The sequence below is a fragment of the Procambarus clarkii genome, chromosome 45, assembly GCF_040958095.1.
Source record: "Procambarus clarkii isolate CNS0578487 chromosome 45, FALCON_Pclarkii_2.0, whole genome shotgun sequence".
NCBI lineage: Eukaryota > Metazoa > Arthropoda > Malacostraca > Decapoda > Cambaridae > Procambarus > Procambarus clarkii.
In genome coordinates, this window is record NC_091194.1 from 1797395 (window position 1) to 1823599 (window position 26205).

Consider the following 26205-nt stretch of genomic DNA (forward strand, 5'->3'; position numbering starts at 1 on the left):
ACCAAAATGAGATCTGAATGAGCATTCATTTATGCCCCTCAACGCGAAGTTTGGTTCACCCCAGCGTTGGTTCTGCTTACCAAACATGGCCCACTAGAGAACCATCCTCTCCACGTCACCGCTGCTCTTGCACGAACCTAATTCGACCCGGCCCAACCCTACCAGAATATGAGATCATATTCCGGAGAATATGAGATCATATTCCGGAGAATATGAGATCATATTCCGGAGAAATAGTTGTATATATGTTGTGTGAGACGTCATGACTCGTGGCGGGACAGGTCTTGTAGACCTTATACTCGTCCTCACAAACGTCAAATGTTTAGTGGTTTAGCTCAACCAGGAAACGTCTACACCTTATCTATTGAGGCCGATGCTGATTAGTCTGAAGAAGCGTCAATTACGCGGCGCCTTCATTTTGACTTAAGCACCGGAATTTTAACACTGTTTTGAGCGGCGTCAAAAATCCGGTTCGGTAAAGTGTGAGAAGAGTGACGTCCTCGGCTGGTGAGCGAGACCGAGCCGTCTGGAGAGTCCTTGCGGGCCGCTCTAAGCAACAGTCTTCTAGATCAAGTTGCCACAAGGGGAGCCTGGTCCTAGTATACCCGGAGTATACCTACTGAAGAGTATACTGCAGCCCAGGGTAATCAAGAACTGGTTCCTAACAATATTAAACTTTTATTATGATCTCTGCGTGTTTTACAAATGTAATTTATGGCAAGTTTTTTACATTTTAATGTTTATATTCACCACCTCTCCTCCTCCCCCCTCTCCCCCTCTCTCCCCCTCTCTCTCTCTCTCTCTCCCCCCCCCCCCTCTCTCTCTCTCTCTCCTTCTCCCCCTCTCTTTCTCCTTCTCCCCCTCTCTCTCTCCCTCTCTCCCTCTCCCTCTCTCTGATTGGTTGATTCCATGAAGAAATGTGACGTATTGGGAAGGATGAAAGGGGTGAAAGGTGTGGTGCCTGCGTGACTGACTGTAGTCCAGTGCTGAGCGTAAAATATAAGTGTCCATCAGGTGGAGGAAAGTTGAGGATACCTGATACACAGGTTTGTTTGGTCTGCCATCTTCCTTGCCCCCCCCCCTCCCCCCCCCCTCTGTCTTTCTCCCCTTTCAACGTAATCCAAGTGGAACCAGTCATGTCTTCGGCAGCACGTCTTGTACTCCCGACGCCCTCTCTCTCTCTCTCTCTCTCTCTCTCTCTCTCTCTCTCTCTCTCTCTCTCTCTCTCTCTCTCTCTCTCTCCTCACGAAAAGTCAGACAAAAAATTGAGTTGTACATTGCATGACCTCATCATCTCGGGCACACGACCCTTATTACAGGAGTGCCTTGTCACGAGAGAATGGGGGGGGGGGGGGGGGTGAGGGGGGTGTATTTACTATTTGTGTTTCATTACGTGAGCGCGTACGTGTGCGTGCGTGTGGTGGGGTGTGGATACTCATCTAGTTGTGCTTGCGGGGGTTGAGCACTGGCTTTTTGGTCCCGCCTCTCAACTCTCAATCAACTGGTGTACTATCCTGAGCCTATTGGACTATCAAATCGACATTTGAAACTGTGTATGGAGTCAGCCTCCACCACATCACTGCCTAATGCATTCCATTTACATTCCTTATGAAACATTCTAATGTCTGTGGCTCATTTGCGTACTAAGTTTCCACATGTGTCCCCTTGTTCGTGTTCCACCAGTGCTAAAGAGTGTCTTTGTCCACCCTGTCAATTCCCCTGAGAATTTTGTAGGTGGTTATCATGTCCCCCCACCCTTAATCTTCTGTTTTCCAGGGATACGAGGTTCAGCTCCTTTAGCCTTTCCTCGTAGCTCATACCTTTCAGTTCCGGGACTAATCTAGTGGCATACCTCTGAATCTTCTCTAACTTTGTCTTGTGTTTAACTGAGAGGAGAGGGAAGGTGTGGGCATGGGGGCCACGGGAACCTCACATACCGCGGCCCCCATGCTGTGGGCCGCGGTACATACGGAACAGTGTAAGCACAAGAGGTGGTGGAGGCACCAGACAAGGATCCCTCTTGTGGAGGCACCTACACAAGGACTCCAGTAAGACTACGTTGATGTGAGCCAAGCCAGGTCCTGCAGGACTCGCTAATCTATCCTCCACTTAACATAATGTCAACAATTGATTACAAACATCCTCTTATCTAAATTAGCCACTTACACCGCGAAATATACCCCTCACAAGATTACGTAGTAATCTAAAGTATTTTCTATGGACTGTATATTTATTTAGGTCAAATATATGTTGAATATTGTTGACCAGACCACACACTAGAAATTGAAGGGACGACGACGTTTCGGTCCGTCCTGGACCATTCTCATCGACTTGAGAATGGTCCAGGACGGACCGAAACGTCGTCGTCCCTTCAATTTCTAGTGTGTGGTCTGGTCAACATACTTCAGCCACGTTATTGTGACTCATCGCCTGCATATGTTGAATAGTTGGAGCCAGCACACCCTCCCCCCCCCCCCCCACACCCTCCCCCCATCTGTCTAAAGCCTTGTAAGGAGGTCTTACAATAGAGCCCATGCGATTTCGATGTAGAGACAAGGGAGAATTCTTACTGAAAACGACAAGAAGGTCTGTGAGGAACTAAAGCAAAGAGTTCAAGAGGTCTTTACAAAAAAATAACTAACGTGGAGGCAAGAGTTACGTGATGCAGAGCCCGAGGCAACACATCATTACATAGTAGGTTGTAGTCGAGGTTAAAATACACCTGAAGCAATTAGATGCATGTTGACTAGACCACACACACACACTAGAAGGTGAAGGGACGACGACGTTTCGGTCCATCCTGGACCATTCTCCAGTCGATTCTCAATCGACTTGATAATGGTCCAGGACGGACCGAAACGTCGCTCACCATAGCTCGTGTGCTACTTTTAACTTGTTCCGAGTACAACACCACCACCTGGCGGTCACATCAACACTGCAGTGATATTGCCAACATATTCCCAAGGAAAAAAACAGTCCTGTGCTAATTACACAGGATGATAATGAGTTTAGCGAAGGGAAGCGCGCGAGATAATTAAGATAAATGTTAAATAATAGTTCAAGACTGACCGCCCCCCCCCCCCGTGAGTGACCAGATTGAGTGAGCCATCACCTCGTGGCCACATGATAAATGTTGCTCTGTGGGGGCGTGGTTGGTGTTGGCGGGTGGGTCAAAGGGAAGAGGGGGGTAGAGGGGGTTAGGGGAGGGAGAGGGGGTTGGGGGAGGGAGGAGGAGGTTGGGGGAGGGAGGAGGAGGTTGGGGGAGGGAGGAGGGAGTTGGGGGAGGGAGGAGGGAGTTGGGGGAGGGAGGAGGGAGTTGGGGGAGGGAGAGGGGGTTGGGGGAGGGAGAGGGGGTTGGGGGAGGGAGAGGGGGTTGGGGGAGGGAGAGGAGGTTGGGGGAGGGAGAGGAGGTTGGGGGAGGGAGGAGGAGGTTGGGGGAGGGAGAGGAGGTTGAGAGGGGGGGGGGGGGAAGAGGATTCGAAGGAGGTATATATATATACTGTATATAGTGGCGTTTGAGTGGTCAGAGTGTCTGCATGGCTTATAATAGCAATAAATAATTTACTTCCAAACACAATCACACACACACGCACACGCGCACGCGCACACGTCAATATGAAAAGAAAAAAGATAATTCTGGCTCCAATCACTGATAGACATTCTTCATCAGAATTAACATTAAGAGTGGCAGCATACACAGGGGGGGGGGGGGAGACGGTCACAGGGGTAGTATACACAGACACAATACTGCCAGACACCTACACACACACGTTACAGCAACACGGACCCACTGTAGCACTCGTAACACACTAGTGTTCCCCACTTGTGTGGTAACGCACTTCACACATTATCTGAAGACAGTTTAAGGCATCATAGTTCCCATTTTCCGTGTTTACCAATTACTTTTTTTGTTACGTTTTCTATGACAGACTGCTGTACCTCCCACTTCAGTCCTTGTATATAAAAGCAAGTTAGTTTCACGGCAAATTTGGTAGACTTTGAATCTCTCTCTTTCTGGCCCAATTCGAGTCCACCTGATGGCGTCGTTTGCAGTGGGCGCGGTCGTACGTGCACGTCCTGTGAGCTGCCTATTATCGTGGGTTGTTCAGCTGTCTTGAATGGTGCCTCAGTGCGGACAGGGCCGCGGGCGGCACTGTACGCCCCTGGCAACTCCCCCCTACAACACCCCCTCCCCACCACACCAAGACCTATAGCGTGCGCCCCCAACATTCTCACGCCACCTGTTGCCGTAGCAGCCTCCAGCGCCTGGCTTTCACTCGCCACATTTCACACGGAAGATGTTAAACGGGAGACTGAACAAAAACTGTCAAGATTTCTCACGACACGCTGCCTTGGCCAGCCAGCTGGGCAGGTGGCCTGGCCAGCCAGCTGGGCAGGTGGCCTGGCCAGCCAGCTAGACTACTATTACCACACTGGCACTGTAGGCGTACACAACACTGGCACTGTAGGTGTACACCACACTGGCACTGAAGCTGTGCACCACACTGGCACTGTAAGTGTTTAAGGCACATGTGTGGCTACTCCTGGCACTATGCCTCGTTTCCTCAAGTCAGATGTAGCCCCTTTGGAACTATACACGCGTTCTTCAAGCCGTGTCTAAAATACACTGGCACCACTACTGTTTTCTAATGGTATACCATGCTGGTATACTACTGGGTAGTTATACCATCCTTGGTGGCACTCTTACTACGCTCTCTCTAGCATAGGTTGGACTATATGGCACTGTACTCTTTTACAGCTGTGCACTTGTAACTGTGCCAGAGCACCAGGCACTCCACGAGAGGCGGCACCAGGCACTCCACGAGGCACCAGGCACTCCACGAGGCACCAGGCACTCCACGAGGCACCAGGCACTCCACGAGGCACCAGGCACTCCACGAGGCACCAGGCACTCCACGAGGCGGCACCAGGCACTCCACAAGAGGCGGCACCAGGCACTCCACAAGAGGCGGCACCAGGCACTCCACAAGAGGCGGCACCAGGCACTCCACGAGAGGCGGCACCAGGCACTCCACGAGAGGCGGCACCAGGCACTCCACAAGAGGCGGCTCCAGGCACTCCACAAGAGGCGGCACCAGGCACTCCACGAGAGGCGGCACCAGGCACTCCACGAGGCACCAGGCACTCCACGAGAGGCGGCACCAGGCACTCCACGAGAGGCGGCACCAGGCACTCCACGAGAGGCGGCACCAGGCACTCCACGAGAGGCGGCACCAGGCACTCCACGAGAGGCGGCACCAGGCACTCCACGAGGCACCAGGCACTCCACGAGAGGCGGCACCAGGCACTCCACGAGAGGCGGCACCAGGCACTCCACGAGAGGCGGCACCAGGCACTCCACGAGAGGCGGCACCAGGCACTCCACGAGAGGCGGCACTCAGCATGCCGCAGCGCCAGATACCAGAAGCAATACAAGCTGGAGACGACGAGCGCGAACCTCTCTCCCCCTCACACACTTGTCACACACTGGCGCCCCGGCTCCCACCTCGCTACACCCACAGCCACACCCCCACCCTCCCTCGACCCTCCACCCACCCTCACCCTCCAGGAAGGCATCCATGGCGGCTGCCACGATCTGTCACTTAGTACATGACCCGACTACATTAATTCTACTTGTCGGGGACAACGCACCTGCAGTTAGGCTTCCACTACACCCCCCGCCCTCCAAGGTCGAACTACTGACCTTAATCACGATGCAACCTACTACACTTGTCTAACTCCCGGACACCTTTCTACTGCTAGGTATATAATGGGGCCTTTTGGTGAAATTTCTGTCCCATCCCGAAAGCTGACAACCATTTTCTCTTCAGGAGATAAATATATGAATGAAGGGGTAACTATAGGAGACCTGTTCATCCATACAGGCCGGAATTAATTTATATCCCATTCATATACCTACACTTGAAACAATTCAATGATCCAACGTCTTTTATTTGGTAATTTGGTCTATCAATCAACAACCGTATCCAATCCTGTATTTACCCGTATCTGTCCTGATTCTAAAATTGATATATGCCCACTGACAACAGTGGTTGGAAAACATCTTGTATTGTTCGACGACTGTAATTGTAAATCATCATCTGCTTGCTCGACAGCAGTGGTTGCGAAACATCTCTTACTCGCTTGACAGCAGTGGTTGCGAAACATCTCTTACTCGCTTGACAGCAGTGGTTGCGAAACATCTCTTACTCGCTTGACAGCAGTGGTTGCGAAACATCTCTTACTCGCTTGACAGCAGTGGTTGCGAAACATCTCTTACTCGCTCGACAGCAGTGGTTGCAAAATATACGTGCTTGCTCGACAGCAGTGGTTGCGAAACATCTCGTGCTTGCTCGACAGCAGTGGTTGAGCTTTACTAGGCACAGATTTCCTTAAACCTTCATGTATCACCCCCCCCCTCTCACCACCCAATAATTTTGTACATGACCTGCCCTGACTTGGCCTTTAGTATGCCTGCTTCTCCATCCTGTCCTCACACCTCACACTATTTTATCATTATCTAACCAAAATGTAAAAAAAATCGGTACTAGAGGGAAATTATAATCACTGCAATACTGATGGTTCCTTCAACTAATGAACATTGGTTCGAACTTTTCTGGCCAGACAAAAACCCCACTTCAAAGTTGACGCTTTTATTGTTAAATTTTAAGACTGCGAGATGGGACTGATGTATACGGGCAGGTGAGGAGAGCCGCCCCTCAACATACAAGTGAGGTTAATTCGTGCTTTTTAGGTCCTCCACTTGACGCAATTCATGCATTACCAAAATATAACCAAGTGCGCAAGTAAGTAATTATCAAAAGAAGGCACCAAACCGGGAAGGCTATGTAACCAAGTGCGCAAATTATCATAGTAACGTGGAAATAACGTTGAGTCGATGTTGAAATAACGTTGAAATAACTTGGAATTAACGTAACTCTGTTCCAATTGGGATCTATCATAACACACTAACTTCTCTCTCTCTCTCTTTTAAAGTGCTCGCCTGATTCTCAATTTGGTAAATCTCGACTGTACGCGGGTAGGGCAGGTACCTGTGGCTCATCACACAAATGCAGCAACATTCTAAATGCAGATTAATGTGGTTGCAAAAGTTGCAAGGTTCCCCCAGAACTAACAGTTCATCAGAGGAGAGAGAATGTCATGACAGGTTGGCCCAGCACTTCATACTCGAGGAACCAGCAGCATAAAATACCTAACGTGATAGTATTTATAGCAACTATTTGGTCGAATGCACACAAGAGATTGTTGCAGTCAACAATATTCCCGTTTTCTACTGTTATAGAAAACGAAAAAAACAAAATTTCAGACCTAGTATAGCAAAATAGTATATTTATATATATATATATATATATATATATATATATATATATATATATATATATATATATATATATATATATATATAAACAGTTGCATATTGTCCTGGGGACCATTCAGGCTTGTTCGCATATATATATATATATATATATATATATATATATATATATATATATATATATATATATATATATATATATATATATATATATATATATATTAGGCCTAGTATTGCTTGGATACCTTGCGGTTACCCATGTTGGTTCAGAGATTCTACGTGTCTGCGGCCCGGTCTCTGACCAGGCCTCCTGGTTGGTGGTGGTCTGGTCAACCAGACTGTTGGAGGGCGCTGCTCGCAGCCTGACGTATGAATAACATCACGGTTCATAGGTTAAGTTCTTCACTTACTACTCCCCTCCCCCCCCCCTCCCTCTCCCCGATTTTCTTACTATGCCATTTTGGGATAATTAAATAATTAGTCCAACAGTCCACTTTTGTACGTTTGACTAAATGGTTGTTATAAGTACTATCCCTTTAGGGGAGTGGTAGTACAACCACGAACTTCACCACAGCCTTAGGACGACTGAGGGACGCCTGAGGGACGGGTGAGGGACGGGTGAGGGACGCCTGAGGGAAGACTGAGGGACGCCTGAGGGAAGACTGAGGGACGCCTGAGGGACGCCTGAGGGACGCCTGAGGGACGCCTGAGGGACGCCTGAGGGACGCTTGAGGGACGGCTAAGGGACGGTTGAGGGACGACTGTCTACCCCGACACACAACTACCCTCCTGTTAGTTTAAGCAAAGCCATTCCCTTTACCCGCTCAAACCAAGGGAGTTCGATTCCCGAGGCAGGACACAAAGACGCTTGTATTCTTTCCATTCGTTTAACATAGCATACATTACACAGTAAGTCAGTTTACCAATAGCTATACATACCATAGGTTGCATATACGAGCCTCGTAGGCATCCATTGACCTCCTCCTGTTCCCTTTCTTAATGCTCGTCTATATAAGAACATAAGAATAAAGGTAACTGCAGAAGGCCTATTGGCCCATACGAGGCAGCTCCTATTCTATAACCACCCAATCCCACTCATATACTTGTCCAACCCGCGCTTGAAACAATTCAGGGACACCACCACCACCACGTTTATCTTGGAACTCTCAACACGACGCATTTAAGGTCGTGAGCTTGCGTCATCGACGTTGTACAGGACTCCACACGCACCCTTAGGAGTCAAATACCTGCACCTTGGTGTATGAGGGCCGGGGGCCGGCCAGGTAGTGCATAATTAGAGGTGTTCCGCGAATAATCTGCATAACCTCCTTAAATTATACCATGATCGAACTTGGAGGTTGCAGAGCTTGGTTACAGCGAACAGTAGCGTGGTGCAGAGCTTGGTTACAGCGACCAGTAGCGGGGTGCAGAGTTTGGTTACAGCGACCAGTAGCGGGGTGCAGAGCTTGGTTACAGCGACCAGTAGCGGGGTGCAGAGTTTGGTTACAGCGACCAGTAGCGTGGTGCAGAGTTTGGTTACAGTGACCAGTAGCGTGGTGCAGAGCTTGGTTACAGCGACCAGTAGCGTGTTGCAGAGTTTGGTTACAGCGACCAGTAGCGTGTTGCAGAGTTTGGTTACAACGACCTGTAGCGTGGTGCAGAGCTTGGTTACAGCGACCAGTAGCGTGGTGCAGAGCTTGGTTACAGCGACCAGTAGCGTGGTGCAGAGTTTGGTTACAGCGACCAGTAGCGTGTTGCAGACCTTGGTTACAGCGACCAAGTTCTCCCCCCCCCCTGTGGGAAAAGCCCCACAGGGGGGGTAGAGTTATACTGTGATCCATACAACAGAACAAAACAATTTAAAGCGCTAAATTGAAGTGTAGGACACCCTTCATACACGTGTATTATGCAACATACACGTGTATTATGCAACATACACGTGTATTATGCAACATACACGTGTATTATGCAACATACACGTGTATTATGCAACATACACGTGTATTATGCAACATACACGTGTATTATGCAACATACACGTGTATTATGCAACACACACGTGTATTATGCAACATACACGTGTATTATGCAACATACACGTGTATTATGCAACACACACGTGTATTATGCAACATACACGTGTATTATGCAACATACACGTGTATTATGCAACATACACGTGTATTATGCAACACACACGTGTATTATGCAACATACACGTGTATTATGCAGCATACACGTGTGTATTATGCAACACACACGTGTATTATGCAACACACACGTGTATTATGCAACATACACGTGTATTATGCAACATACACGTGTATTATGCAACATACACGTGTATTATGCAACATACACGTGTATTATGCAACACACACGTGTATTATGCAACACACACGTGTATTATGCAACATACACGTGTATTATGCAACATACACGTGTATTATGCAACACACACGTGTATTATGCAACACACACGTGTATTATGCAACATACACGTGTATTATGCAACATACACGTGTATTATGCAACACACACGTGTATTATGCAACATACACGTGTATTATGCAACACACACGTGTATTATGCAACACACACGTGTATTATGCAACACACACGTGTATTATGCAACACACACGTGTATTATGCAACATACACGTGTATTATGCAACATACACGTGTATTATGCAACATACACGTGTATTATGCAACATACACGTGTATTATGCAACATACACGTGTATTATGCAACATACACGTGTATTATGCAACATACACGTGTATTATGCAACATACACGTGTATTATGCAACATACACGTGTATTATGCAGCATACACGTGTATTATGCAACACACACGTGTATTATGCAACATACACGTGTATTATGCAACATACACGTGTATTATGCAACATACACGTGTATTACGCAACATACACGTGTATTATGCAACACACACGTGTATTATGCAACACACACGTGTATTATGCAACATACACGTGTATTATGCAACATACACGTGTATTATGCAGCATACACGTGTATTATGCAACACACACGTGTATTATGCAACATACACGTGTATTATGCAACATACACGTGTATTATGCAACATACACGTGTATTATGCAACACACACGTGTATTATGCAACATACACGTGTATTATGCAACATACACGTGTATTATGCAACATACACGTGTATTATGCAGCATACACGTGTATTATGCAACACACACGTGTATTATGCAACATACACGTGTATTATGCAACATACACGTGTATTATGCAACACACACGTGTATTATGCAACACACACGTGTATTATGCAACATACACGTGTATTATGCAACATACACGTGTATTATGCAGCATACACGTGTATTATGCAACACACACGTGTATTATGCAACATACACGTGTATTATGCAACATACACGTGTATTATGCAACATACACGTGTATTACGCAACATACACGTGTATTATGCAACACACACGTGTATTATGCAACACACACGTGTATTATGCAACATACACGTGTATTATGCAACATACACGTGTATTATGCAGCATACACGTGTATTATGCAACACACACGTGTATTATGCAACATACACGTGTATTATGCAACATACACGTGTATTATGCAACATACACGTGTATTATGCAACACACACGTGTATTATGCAACATACACGTGTATTATGCAACATACACGTGTATTATGCAACATACACGTGTATTATGCAACATACACGTGTATTATGCAACACACACGTGTATTATGCAACACACCAAGCTGTGAATGATGAAATTAGTGCGGGTAGTGGTGATAATGAGGGGGGGGTGGTAGTAGGGGTAGAAATTGCGATTGTGGTTAAGGTGGGAGGTGTTCGTGTAGGTGGTTAAGGTGGGAGGTGTTCGTGTAGGTGGTTAAGGTGGGAGGTGTTCGTGTAGGTGGTTAAGGTGGGAGGTGTTCGTGTAGGTGGTTAAGGTGGGAGGTGTTCGTGTAGGTGGTTAAGGTGGGAGGTGTTCGTGTAGGTGGTTAAGGTGGGAGGTGTTCGTGTAGGTGGTTAAGGTGGGAGGTGTTCGTGTAGGTGGTTAAGGTGGGAGGTGTTCGTGTAGGTGGTTAAGGTGGGAGGTGTTCGTGTAGGTGGTTAAGGTGGGAGGTGTTCGTGTAGGTGGTTAAGGTGGGAGGTGTTCGTGTAGGTGGTTAAGGTGGGAGGTGTTCGTGTAGGTGGTTAAGGTGGGAGGTGTTCGTGTAGGTGGTTAAGGTGGGAGGTGTTCGTGTAGGTGGTTAAGGTGGGAGGTGTTCGTGTAGGTGGTTAAGGTGGGAGGTGTTCGTGTAGGTGGAGACACAATGGTGGTTGGGTAGTCAAGATATTACCAAGCACAGCAAATGGGGTTGAAAATGCTTCGTAATGGAATTCCTGGTTTAGGTGGGAGGTATAGGTGGGTGGTGGTGGTGGTGGTAGTAGTAGTAGTAGTAGTAGTAGTAGTAGTAGTAGTAGTAGTAGTAGTAGTAGTAGTAGTAGTAGTAGTAGTAGTAGTAGTAGTAGTAGTAGTGGTGGTGGTGGTGGTGGTGGTGGTGGTTGGTGGGTGGTGGGTGGTGGGTGGTGGGTGGTGGTGGTGGTGGTGGTGGTGGTGGGTGGTGGGTGGTGGTGGTGGTGGGTGGTGGGTGGTGGGTGGTGGGTGGTGGTGGTGGTGGGTGGTGGGTGGTGGGTGGTGGGTGGTGGTGGGTGGTGGTGGGTGGTGGTGGTGGGTGGTGGTGGGTTGTGGTAGTGGTGGTACTCACGGTACGGGGTCGTCCCTGGCCAGGCCGGCAGCACGCAGATGGTTGTCCTGGAGAGAGGGGAACACGGCCGAGCAGGACTTGGACCTCTCCCCTCGCCCGCCAGCGCCACACTGTACAACACAAACCATATAGAACAACATTACACAAAACTTGTAACGTTAAAAACAACTTTTCTACTGTGAATCACTTTCCTGCCACTGTAGCCGAAACTTACAGTGCTTCCCCCCCCCCCACTCACACTGTAACCACCGCGTGTCATTCACTGTCATCGCTCTGATATGAAGTATTCAGGCATCAGGTCAGAAAAACATGAAATGTAGTAAGGATATGATATTTATACACACGAATTGTACCTTTATATCAATCATACAGCATCACCACCATGTGCAGGCGATGAGTCACAATAACGTGGCTGAAGTATGTTGACCAGACCACACACTGGAAGTAGAAGGGACGACGACGTTTCGGTCCGTCCTGGACCATTCTCAAGTCGATTGTGACTTGAGATTGTGAATGGTCAAGTCGATTGACCATTCACAATCGACTTGAGAATGGTCCAGGACGGACCGAAACGTCGTTGTCCTTTCAACTTCTAGTGTGTGGTCTGGTCAACAATCACCACCATCACCACCTTACTCCAGCAGTCATCCACACCACCACACAAGACCAGGTGTACAGGACTCATTGTGACTCACCATATTCAGTGCAAAGAAATACAGTTCACTCCTTACAAACCGGTTCCACCCAGCCTTGTTGTGGTACCCTATCACTTATGTTAATCACCCAACATGGCTACAATCACCCAACACGGCTACAATCACCCAACACGGCTACAATCACCCAACACTACTACAATCACCCAACACGGCTACAATCACCCAACACGGCTACAATCACCCAACACGGCTACAATCACCCAACACGGCTACAATCACCCAACACGGCTATACACACAGATCATTATCTCCATTATTTGGCATCATATCAATAGACATTTCTAGTGTTTATATATAATTCAGTTATAATGACCGTCCGTATAATGACCATAGTTATAATGACAGTAGTTATAATATGACTACCATTATGCCATTCTTTTCCCAGTATAAATTAATAAAGGTAAATTTTGTAGAGTTTATAACTACACAAGGACTACAGTGTGAAGATTGTGACTATATAATGAACAATGACTTTAGCCTCCCCCCCCCCCTGTATACCCGCTTGTTCAGTGTAGTGTATGTTGTATGTATACATTACGTTTATTAGTAGTAGTCAATGATAACCTCTTGACACGACCTCAACTATACACTCTTCACTATTACTATACTGTGACGACTACTGCTACAACTGACTACTATGACTACTGATACTATTACTATACTCAGGAAACTACATTAAATTAAATTAATCAATGCTGAAAGATTTAAGCACACGCCACCACCACACGAGGAGGGGGGGGGGGGGGTAGGAGGGTGCAGGGGCCAAGCCAGGCTTTTGGGGGGGGGGGGGGGGCTTGGGGCGCCAGACCCCCCCCCCCCACTCCCCTCGACGCCAGATAGCGTCACGGCCTAGTCACCTCACAGGCCTACAATGCCATACAACCTATGAAAATTACATCCATAGGCCGTGCCAGGCCCAAAAAAAGGATCATGCAATATAAATTCAGTGTATTTGTATTTCCTTTCTGTGAAAAGCCTATGCAACCCAGACCGACAGTAAAGAGGCAAAGGTTGCCTGCAATGCGTCAAAGTGCACCCAACGGACGGTATCAGGAGTGAACCCCAGACAATGTAAGATTATAGAGCCCGGCCCAGCAGCTAGAACCCAACCACACAAGCAGAGACAGTCAGTAGAGGCTCGGAATTTAAACCCTTGGCGTTGTATGTAGCATGACGAACCTGTATCCTATGAAATGAGGATTTTGCTAACACAGCTGGTTCAGAATTATTTCATCACCACACTTTCTTCCTTTGCCATTTATACAGCTGCCCTAGACTATATGAAGGGGTTGCACATTGTGTGTCAAGAGTCAGCTGTGTGATACTAAGGTACCTGGACATTTATACACCTGCCCTAGACTATATGAAGGGTTACACAGTGTGTGTCAAGAGCCAGCTGTGTGATACTAAGGTACCTGGACATTTATACACCTGCCCTAGACTATATGAAGGGTTACACAGTGTGTGTCAAGAGCCAGCTGTGTGATACTAAGGTACCTGGACATTTATACACCTGCCCTAGACTATATGAAGGGTTGCACATTGTGTGTCAAGAGCCAGCTGTGTGATACTAAGGTGCCTGGACATTTATACACCTGCCCTAGACTATATGAAGGGTTACAAAGTGTGTGTCAAGAGAAACTATGTAATCCTTTATATAGTCTAGGGAAGCTGCATAAATGGCCAGGTTCGAATATGACTTAAATACTTATTTTTACTTGGGGGTATTTGATGCCAGGTCCGAGTAAATAGCATTTTAGAAAAAGCTTCCTTGTGATGCTGAAAGGCTGAGAGCACATGCTGACTATCACATAAAAGGCCTAAATAAATGCCAGACGCGTCAGCCCATTTATCAGGAAGTCTCATGAAATACAACACAAGCAAAGCCACGAGCCATATTATTAAACAAAAAATCGTTTACCTCTTTGGAGTTGTTGGCGGGGTGTGGCGTGGAGGCCTCTGTGGTGGTAGGCTGTGCAGGGGAGGTGGTGGGGGGTGTGGGGTTCAGAGGGGAGGTGGGGGGAGTGGGGTTCAGAGGGGAGGTGGGGGGTGTGGGGTTAAGGGGGGAGGTGGGGGCGCACGCGTCAGAACGCGCGGCCTGAGCCGCCATCAGCCGCGAAACAGTCTCCCCGAACCCCACACCTCCGGAGGCTGTCCGTTGAGTCAGTCGGGAGAAGAGCTCGGCTGAGGTTATAGAGGAGCCGGACTCTGGCGTCGAGGGCGGCTGAGGCTCCTCCTTCAAGGGTGGCTCCTCCTCCTCCACGTTGTCCAGCGACGGTGGCGGCGACAGCGGCGCCACATCAAAGTCCTGTAGCATCACAACACACACACCTTACTGACACCCAAGACGACCATTGTTGTATGTTCATGTTGGCGTCTGAACCCGATAGTGTCGTGAGAGGAGAGAGTGTGTCACATTCCCCACACTCCTATATTTGTCCTTTGTCTCAATGTCCCTTCACGCATGTTCTTAATGCTCTGTTTTACTCTTCAGGGTATTAAACCAAACTACTTCTGGCTCCTAACAGCAGGCTGATAGCGTTCCCGTCCCATAGCTCATGGTAAGCCTTACCCCTACTAGTTTTACACACAGGTGGGTACAGGAGCAGACGACTGCTGACTTCTCTTAGCAGGCTCATAGTGTCCCCTTCCCATAGCTTATGGTAAGCCTTACCCCTACTAGTTTTACACACAGGTGGGTACAAGAGCAGACGACTGCTGACTTCTCTTAGCAGGCTCATAGCGTCCCCTTCCCATAGCTTATGGTAAGCCTTACTGACTAATTTTCCCTGGTACATGACTCGTCAATCTGTTTACAAGCAGGGCTATTCTCCCTCGGGAAGTGTGCAGGGTGAAGGCGCTATCCACTTCACCACAGGAAGCTGTCCAGAAAATTTGAAAATGCATTTACAGGCTAATTCTTATCTGCAAAGAAGTTCTACACATTGTTGCTAGTACTTAGTCTGTCCCTATCCCCTGTCCAAAGGCAGGAAAAAATGGGAGTGCCACACGCGTCTACCCGCCAGTGGTGAGAGTGCATGTCCACGCCACAGGTGTGTCAAGCCGAAAAGTCATTCCAGGGCGTCGAAGTTCAATATTGGCATATTAAACCGACAGAAAATGTGTACTATTTAAGCTAACTAACACTGAGGATTCACCTTCCATAAATGTTTAAATAGAAATGACTCTGTGGCCTCACGAGGAACATAAATGTAGTTATGATATACTGTACTTCGCTGTGATTGCCTCCCAACATTTTACCCCTTTAACCTAACCTAACCTGACCTAACAATCTATTTGTTCTGGGCGAATGCACTGTCACAAGTCAGGTAGGCTTGGGTTAATATGACATTCAACAAGGAGAAAACCCATAGTGCATTTTTTTTTTAGCCAAAGTACATTCTCGTAATAAAGAGTGAGGTAACGAAGTTCAAAATGACGACATTAACCTTGAGACAGGTAAGTACTCAATTACAAGTTTGAAAATAGTGAAGTTTTTAATTAGTGGCCATTGTGTAATTTCGTACCAATGACTTTGGCATAATTGTGAGCTTGGTAATTGGGAGGTGACTAAGCAGCCTTCTATGTGAGCACCACACACCATCGACCTGCAAACTCAAAGTGTCCAAAAGCTTCCTAATAACAACACCTCAGATCAAGAACTTGTCCAGATCTTACCGATGTACAGGTGTGTGTGGAGTGTGTACAGGTGTGTGCGGAGAGTGTACAGGTGTGTGTGGAGTGTGTACAGGTGTGTGTGGAGTGTGTACAGGTGTGTGTGGAGTGTGTACAGGTGTGTGTGGAGTGTGTACAGGTGTGTGTGGAGTGTGTACAGGTGTGTGTGGAGAGTGTACAGGTGTGTGTGGAGAGTGTACAGGTGTGTGTGGAGTGTGTACAGGTGTGTGTGGAGTGTGTACAGGTGTGTGTGGAGTGTGTACAGGTGTGTGTGGAGTGTGTACAGGTGTGTGTGGAGAGTGTACAGGTGTGTGGAGAGTGTACAGGTGTGTGTGGAGAGTGTACAGGTGTGTGTGGAGAGTGTACAGGTGTGTGTGGAGTGTGTACAGGTGTGTGTGGAGAGTGTACAGGTGTGTGTGGAGTGTGTACAGGTGTGTGTGGAGTGTGTACAGGTGTGTGTGGAGTGTGTACAGGTGTGTGTGGAGTGTGTACAGGTGTGTGTGGAGTGTGTACAGGTGTGTGTGGAGTGTGTACAGGTGTGTGTGGAGAGTGTACAGGTGTGTGTGGAGAGTGTACAGGTGTGTGTGGAGTGTGTACAGGTGTGTGCGGAGAGTGTACAGGTGTGTGTGGAGTGTGTACAGGTGTGTGTGGAGTGTGTACAGGTGTGTGTGGAGTGTGTACAGGTGTGTGTGGAGTGTGTACAGGTGTGTGTGGAGTGTGTACAGGTGTGTGCGGAGAGTGTACAGGTGTGTGTGTGGAGTGTGTACAGGTGTATGGAGTGTGTACAGGTGTGTGTGGAGTGTGTACAGGTGTGTGTGGAGTGTGTACAGGTGTATGGAGTGCGCACGCCATAATTACAGTGATTTCTAAAAACTAAAAATCTATACTATAACAATTCTAGTTTCCGTTACCAAAGATGGCAATCATCGTACATAATAGTTTCCGTTACCAAAGATGGCAATCATCGTACATAATAGTTTCCGTTACCAAAGATGGCAATCATCGTACATAATAGTTTCCGTTACCAAAGATGGCAATCATCGTACATAATAGTTTCCGTTACCAAAGATGGCAATCATCGTACATAATAGTTTCCGTTACCAAAGATGGCAATCATCGTACATAATAGTTTCCGTTACCAAAGATGGCAATCATCGTACATAATAGTTTCCGTTACCAAAGATGGCAATCATCGTACATAATAGTTTCCGTTACCAAAGATGGCAATCATCGTACATAATAGTTTCCGTTACCAAAGATGGCAATCATCGTACATAATAGTTTCCGTTACCAAAGATGGCAATCATCGTACATAATAGTTTCCGTTACCAAAGATGGCAATCATCGTACATAATAGTTTCCGTTACCAAAGATGGCAATCATCGTACATAATAGTTTCCGTTACCAAAGATGGCAATCATCGTACATAATAGTTTCCGTTACCAAAGATGGCAATCATCGTACATAATAGTTTCCGTTACCAAAGATGGCAATCATCGTACATAATAGTTTCCGTTACCAAAGATGGCAATCATCGTACATAATAGTTTCCGTTACCAAAGATGGCAATCATCGTACATAATAGTTTCCGTTACCAAAGATGGCAATCATCGTACATAATAGTTTCCGTTACCAAAGATGGCAATCATCGTACATAATTTCAGCTACCGTCCTCACGAGAATTATTACACAAGTTACACAATTAAAATGTCAAATCATTAGTGCACAAAACATTACTTACAGGTATTGGCTTACTAGACAACTTTAGTAACAGGTTAAACACTACAGACTACATGACCGAATGTGAGAGGTTATGATTTCTATACGTGAGGATGAACTGGTTTCGGACGGGGGGGCTTCAAGGTAGTTGGAGGGGGTCATGGACGTGGGAATACCAGGAGGAGGGTGGGGTTCACGGAAGAGGGGGGGGATCAAGGAAGGGGGTTCAAGGAAGGGGGGGTTCAAGGAAGGGGGGGGGGTTCAAGGAAGGGGGGGGGGTTCAAGGAAGGGGGGGGGGGTTCAAGGAAGGGGGGGGGTTCAAGGAAGGGGGGGTTCAAGGAAGGGGGGGTTCAAGGAAGGGGGGGGGTTCAAGGAAGGGGGGGGGGTTCAAGGAAGGGGGGGGGGGTTCAAGGAAGGGGGGGTTCAAGGAAGGGGGGGGGGTCAAGGAAGGGGGGGGGGTTCAAGGAAGGGGGGGGTTCAAGGAAGGGGGGGGGGTTCAAGGAGGGGGTTAAGACTCACGGTTCGTGGGGACTGGTGAAGGTGCGGCAGGAAAGGTCGCTGACGGCGGGGTGGACGAGATGTCGCCTCCTCATGTTCACTGGGTTCACTCTCTTCACTCTCACTGCTCCCTCCCACCTGCACCACAGACAACAGTTAACTCTCCCTCCCACCTGCACCACAGACAACAGTTAACTCTCCCTCCCACCTACACCATAAACAACAGTTAACTCTCCCTCCCACCTACACCATAAACAACAGTTAACTCTCCCTCCCACCTGCACCACAGACAACAGTTAACTCTCCCTCCCACCTGCACCACAGACAACAGTTAACTCTCCCTCCCACCTGCACCACAGACAACAGTTAACTCTCCCTCCCACCTACACCATAAACAACAGTTAACTCTCCCTCCCACCTGCACCATAGACAACAGTTAACTCTCCCTCCCACCTGCACCATAGACAACAACTAACTACACTACCAACCACCAGTAACATCTCCAGACTATGCTTATTAGTTTGATCTAAAAAGATTATACATCACTGAGCTCTAAAGATCGACTAAACATGATGATAATATGATGTCTAACCTTCAAGTTAACCTAAAAGGTAACTAACCTTCGAGTTAAGAAATGAATGAAAAAATCCTATAAAACACAATATTATATTCAGAGACTATTATCTTCTGCCGGGACAACTGGGCCAGGATTCAATCAACCACTTACGAAACCTGTACATCTTTCCTCAGTCATGGCGGCTTTGTTTACATTTATTATGCAGTTTATGAGCTCCGAAGAACTACGAGGTTGTTTATAACAATTATAACCTCGGGTTGTCAAGTTTCCAAGCTCGAAAACTTTGGAATACATGTAAACAAAGCCACGATTTAGAAATGATGTAAAGGTTTCGTAAGAGGTTGTGTCATGGTTGTTGACTCCTGGGTCTGGATATTGCCACTAAGCAACACTTACATTATCCTGTAATAACAGCTTGACTCAGAAACAGAAACCTGTTCAAAATCAATCTTGACTACACTAAGCTGAGCCTTGACCAAGCTATGCATAATTTTGATCAACCTACTCGGGGCTGTGACCAAGCTATGCATGACCTTGACAAAGATATGCAGGGCTTTGACCAAGCTATGCATGACCTTGACAAAGATATGCAGGGCTTTGACCAAGCTATGCATGACCTGGACAACGGACAACTTGTACCATTACCTAAACGACGTATTGTAATATAAAGTTATGGTAGTAGATAGTACACTAAGTGCTCATGTCTAGCATTGCTTACACTAAGAGAAAAGCTAATAAACTGTGTAAGTGATTGTAAACCTGTAACTAACCTGAGGGGAGGAGTAACTCACCTGAGGGGAGGAGTAACTCACCTGAGGGGAGGAGGAGGAGCAACTAACCTGAGGGGAGGAGTAACTCACCTGAGGGGAGGAGGAGGAGTAACTCACCTGAGGGGTTAGTTACCTAGCTCTGTTACCTAGCAGTAAAATAGGTACCTGGGTGTTAGTCAGCTGTCACGGGCTGCTTCCTGGGGGTGGAGGCCTGGTCGAGGACCGGGCCGCGGGGACACTAAAGCCCTGAAATCATCTCAAGATAACCTCAAGAAGGAAGAGGAGGAGGAGGAGGAGTAACCTGAGGGGAGGAGGAGGAGTAACTAACCTGAGGGGAGGAGGAGGAGTAACTAACCTGAGGGGAGGAGGAGGAGTAACCTGAGGGGAGGAGGAGGAGTAACTAACCTGAGGGGAGGAGGAGGAGTAACTCACCTGAGGGGAGGAGGAGGAGTAACTCACCTGAGGGGAGGAGGAGGAGTAACTAACCTGAGGGGAGGAGTAGTTGTAACTAACCTGAGGGGAGGAGGAGGAGTAACTCACCTGAGGGGAGATGGTAGTGAGGCCAGTTCGTCGTAACTTCTCCTCGCCGGTCCTCTTGGTGGTTGGCCTGGAAGACACAAGCAGTTAGAACACATCCTGGTGGCCCCACAATCACCCACAACAATCACCCACACCACCGGCCTACAATCAACATTTCATTCTCAAACACAATGAATTCTAATCTTCCTCAAGCTCAAAATAGTGACAAAATTATCAATATTTAAAAGAAATTCAGTAATACAGCAATAACGGTAAATTATTAATATCCACAAATTAATAATAATTTGTCATCCACACTTGTGGAAATAAACAATTCATTCACCTGGGTTCTGGGAGACTCGAACCCCGGGACCCCAGGCCTGCGTGGTAGATCGAGGCGCTATCCACTCAGCTATGAGTAGCCTTATTAAGGAAAAGATTCCAGACGCAACTACTGCCGTCTTCCCCCCCCTGGCTACTACTGGATAGAGCCTCTATCTGCCTCTCACGCCTGGGGGGGCCGGGGTTCGAGCCTCCTACAGCCCAGGTGGATAAAATAAAATAAGCGAATTTACGGATGAAAAGCAACATTAAGACAGGTGGATATAGTGGCTGGGTTGGTTAGACTTCACTCTCCCTCTGGCTGAAAGAGTAAGACAGAGAGAGACAGAGAAGCAGAGGCAGAGAGAGAGAGACAGAGGCAGACAGAGACAGAGGCAGAGAGAGACAGGCAGACACACACAGGCAGAGACATTGACACAGACAAAGACAGAGAGGCAGAGACAGAGAGAGAAAGCCAGCGTACGTAGTGTGAAAAGGGTGAGAGTCACACTTACCTGGGCACTTCCTAGTGTGAGCAACATAATACAGAGGGGTGAGGAGGAGGAGGAGAGTGAAACACAGGTTACTCGACACCATCAATATATTCTCACCTAACCTCCACACACACACACACAATCTTCACAATATAAACCTCACCAATACACATCGTGTTCAAATATAAAAACCTTATAGAATACAATCAGAATAGATTATCTCACTGTATAATAAATATATCGACTATAGAAATATTAGCTTTAAAGGTCGGAAATAGAAATTGGTCTCAAATAGGATACAACCTGTTTATCCAGCATGGGGGCGGGGGATAAACACACTAATGTGTTTAGGACAGACAACAATAGATGCTTCTTCACCCACAGGGTTATAAACCCCATGGAACCGCCTACCCACCGAAGCCGTCAAATGCCGAGACATTTCTGCAGTTTAATATTCAGCTGGAGAAAAAAAAATCCCCGGGAACAATGTGGCGGGGTATTTGGACAAGCCACCGGCTTCCTGTCCCCCGTCGAGGCCAAAGATATTCCTAACTCAGGTAAATATATACGATTCATTCATAGAATGGAGTGTGATCTAAATACTGTTACATCTACCTTTGCTATTCACATTACAGAGGTCATTAACATCTCCGGCACGCAATATTGTTATGCTGATGAGCGCAGTCTCTGGCACCAGGGCGGGACATTAGGAGCAGCTCCACCATACAAGGCTCACTTGTGGGGGGTCGACGCTAGTGGGGAGGCGATCAGGCAGCCACCTCCACTACCAGTCCTTCCTTGTGTACACACACACACACCCTTCCCTACCACTACCCTACACCCCCTCCCCGACACACGCGCGCGCGACACACACACACAGACATAGACAGAGAGACAGAGAGAGAGACAGAGAGAGAGAGAGAGACAAACACAGAGAGAGAGAGAGAAAGGGAGAGAGAGGGAGAGAGAGAGAGAGAAAGGGAGAGAGAGGGAGAGAGAGAGAGAGAGAGACAGAGAGAACTGGTGGTGTTACCACTGGTCCAGCCGCCTTAAGAAGGGTAAACTCGTCACCACCTGTGCTGGAATATGCAACACCTTCACTACAGGACAATATAAACCACGGCAGTGAAATGCCCTGTAGACGCCGGTGCTAAGCAACACAAGTATTGTAGTTACAACTCTGGGCAGGGATTCATCAAGCATTTACGCATTCATTTGCGAAACCTGTACATCTTTCCAGTCAAGGTGCATTTGTTTATGAGCTCTCAGGGACTATGAGGTTGTTTATAACAATAATAACCTCGGGTTGTAAAGTTTCCAAGCTCGTAAACTGTTTAATATAAACAAAGCCGCCATAATTAAGGCATAGATGTACAGGTTTCGTAAACCTTTGAGTACACATCTGATGAATGAGCAGTTGCACTTGCATTCTTATATCTCGTCACTTGCAGGTTCTAGTCATGTGATCGAGCAGGCTGTGTGGGCCAGCTACCTGTCCTCACTTCTCTAAGTACTAATAATTGATCTAAACCTTTCAAGGTTATGCTTGACAACGTTTCGTCCAGACCACAGCTCAGAAGTAAGGAAAAAAATCAATTTTGTAAGTTTGTGTGATTCTTTGAGAGAGAAAAGAGAATGTGGAAAAGAAAAAAAAACAATTACACACACATTATATATATATATATATATATATAATATATATAAATATATATATATATATATATATATATATATATATATATATATATATATATATATATATATATATATATATATATATATATATATATATATATATATTATATATATATATATATATATAAAAGGTGGAAACAGAAAACGAGCTTTGTGGAGTGGTGTTGTGTAGCGTGAGACCATAGCACGAGAAGGGGAGTTGAGAGGGGGTACTGAAGAAGATGAGAAGCAAGAACACTCGCTACAAACACAAGCGGCGCATCTCCGGTTAATGTACTAATACAATTCTAACCCAACGACAATCAAATACAAAAAAATACAAAAAAAATACCTCGACTGCGAGAAACTTCAATTTTTTTTTTTTTTAATATTCTTGACTAGAATGTGAGAGGGGTTGTGTCAGGCAGGCAGTAGGAGGGGGTAGGGGGGTGTGTGTGTCTTGAAGTGTCCTTAGGACCCGAGGTAGACGGCCGGCAACTGCATCATGGGCTGTGATTCTCTCCACATATGACAGCGAGGCACTATACATCGTCAAACTCCATTACAGTACTTTTAAGCATGTGTTTCACCGCAATATAAACATAAGCACCTACAATTTACATATTGTGCAATATCCCTGCCACTTGCTACTCTTCTTGTGCAACTGACACTGCTGTACTCTCTTTGTCCGATAACGCAGCCGTGTCCTTGGCTAGCGGGTCGTGGTGTTCGGGTAGCACGGGGAGCAAAGAGGGCGAAAGACGCCTTTGTGCATGGCCGTTGAAGTTACCACAGGAGAATGCCTGAGTCCAGGTTTCATCCTGCGGGGAATCTGAATCATGACGAATTCGAATCTTGCAGGGGAGTCCGGGGCTCCGAGACACCTGGTCTCCGGCCAGAAGCAACATGCAGGGCGGCCCTTCGCTGGGCTCCAGCACTAGGGAGGGGCGGGGCGTGAGGGACGGTCTTGGGGTGTGGAATGGAGTTCCTTCCTGCTGACCAGAGTCAAGAGTGGTCCAGTCGCCAGCGGCGGCGGCGGCATCAAGGCGAGCCTCCAGCGCAGGAGTGTACTCGAGGGAAGGGCGCGGGGTAGACCATGGTGTGCCCTCGGGCGGGGTGCGGTAGGCAGGGGAGCCCAGAGGTGAAGATTCTGCCGAAGAAAATAAGGGAGAGGCGGCACGTGACCGTGGCGTCCACCACAGTTTAGCCGGACCTGGCGGCAAGGTCAGAGAATCCCGACGGATTAAGGAGTCTCCTGTACAATATTCTGGAGGCGAGTCATTGAGTAGAGGATCAGAACAAGCTATAACGGAACAAGCCACTGTTGACGACGGGGCTACGATGCTCTGCACTGTTGGTGTCACCGAGCCTAACTGAAGAGGGCGGGAGTAGGAGAGACTTCGTCCAGATATGATGGAGGCAGAAGGCGAGATGCCCCTGTGGCTTACAGCGCCAGTCGACCTCCGCCGCAGCTCCACCGCCGCAGAAACACCCGCCTCATCCAGGAGTGGCCGCGTCTCGCTGTGGGGGCACTCCTCCACCGGACTATAGTAGTCTCCAGATAGAGATTTTGACAACCTGGAGACGATTTGGTACTCCTGCTGATTCCTTCCTCTACCATCCTGCTGTCCGCTGCTCATCGAAGTGCTGTCCTGTGGCCCTGGGATACTAGCTTGATGTGCCACACCCATCTCTTGTGGCATATAATGTCTCACAGCTTCAGAGTGCGACTCAAATGCGAGATCAGCGGACTCGGTCAGGGACGACATGCTAAGTCTCTCCCCAAGGTCCAGGCGATGGGACTCGCCGCTCAGGTTATGCTTGTCTGTCACCTCGTCCAAGAAGGTGGCCTCCATGCATGCTGCAGATGGCAGATCCTCCAGCGAGGTTGAGAAGGGAGATGACGAGGAGAATGGCGATACCGGGGAGGCCAAAGCCAGCATCTGCGAAGTGATGGATTGAGGGGACAAGAGGAGGCCACTGCCATCATCACAGGGATCCTCTTCTGTAGGAGTGAGTGGCAGCAGGAAGCGAGGCTGAGTCGCCGCACACTCCTCGCTGAGATCCCCCACTGCTCCGAGCTCGCTCCGACAGATGGTGAAGGGGAAGGCGTTGTGTCCCTCGCCTGTCTTACCCGGGAGAGGGGACGACTCTGGAGGAGCTGTTGGCATGAGGGGCGACCTCGACGACATGGTGGAGCTACAAGACAACACGTCCTCAGCCTCCTCGTGGAGCACCGACAACTTGCGGGACATCCTTGCAGCGTGCAATGAAACATAACATGCTTAGATAACTAACAACATGCTTAGATAACAAAGTAATAACATGTGTTACATATTCTATAAAACAACTCACGCACGCGCGCGTGCACACACACACATACATATCACTCACTTTTAAAAGAATGATAAAACACGGCATCACAATATTACACTATTGAATGTATTCATAGTAATAAAACATATATATTATTTAAAACTATATTACTACATAACTGGTGAATGCCTGCAACTGCCTGTCAGAATACTCAGAACAAATTAAATAATTAAAATCCACGAGTGGAGTTTACCCGTGCCACGGAGACTCGAAGGTAGCCAACAACCAATGGGATTCAAAGGACGGTGGTTCCCTTTCAGCGTCACGTACCTAACTTCTCGACCAATGAGAGTGGCGCAGCGTCATGTACATGAGAGTGGCGCAGTGTACGACATCAACTTTACTCTAATTCGAGCCCCTTGTATCCTGGTCCACCTTCCCCGCCAGGCCTGGGACCTCGCCAGTAAACATGTGGCCACTTAGCGAGCCTCTACATCATTTCCTCAATCGTGGAGGATTAGTCTGTATTTATTGAACACTTTACGAGCTTGGCTACGAGGCGGTATTTGACGCCATGTTTGAGGACAGATGCAAAGATTTCGTATGTGGGCACTTAAGTGTTTGATAAGAATCCTGGTCCACCTGTTCTTGGATTCAAACGTCTTCAGCGTGTATAGTGACCGAAGTTGGCTACTTAGTTGGATTCGCTGCTTCAGGTGCCTCTTGCAGCGGCTGGGACCAGTATTCATCAAACATTTACACAATCTGTGCATCTTGCCTTAATCATGGCG

At 47.5% G+C, this 26205-nt stretch overlaps 1 protein-coding gene across 1 annotated transcript in view; it reads right to left on the bottom strand.

Annotated features, from left to right (window-relative positions):
- The window catches only part of LOC138350390 (inositol 1,4,5-triphosphate receptor associated 1-like), a gene marked incomplete at its 5' end in the record, with an annotated part of 62686 nt that overhangs the window by 24280 nt on the left and 12201 nt on the right, over window positions 1-26205 (bottom strand). The window contains 4 exons of the mRNA XM_069301013.1: window positions 12136-12245; window positions 14773-15159; window positions 18765-18881; window positions 20631-20697. Coding sequence (XP_069157114.1) covers window positions 12136-12245; window positions 14773-15159; window positions 18765-18881; window positions 20631-20697 — 681 coding nt within the window. The remainder of the gene's footprint in view (window positions 1-12135; window positions 12246-14772; window positions 15160-18764; window positions 18882-20630; window positions 20698-26205) is intronic.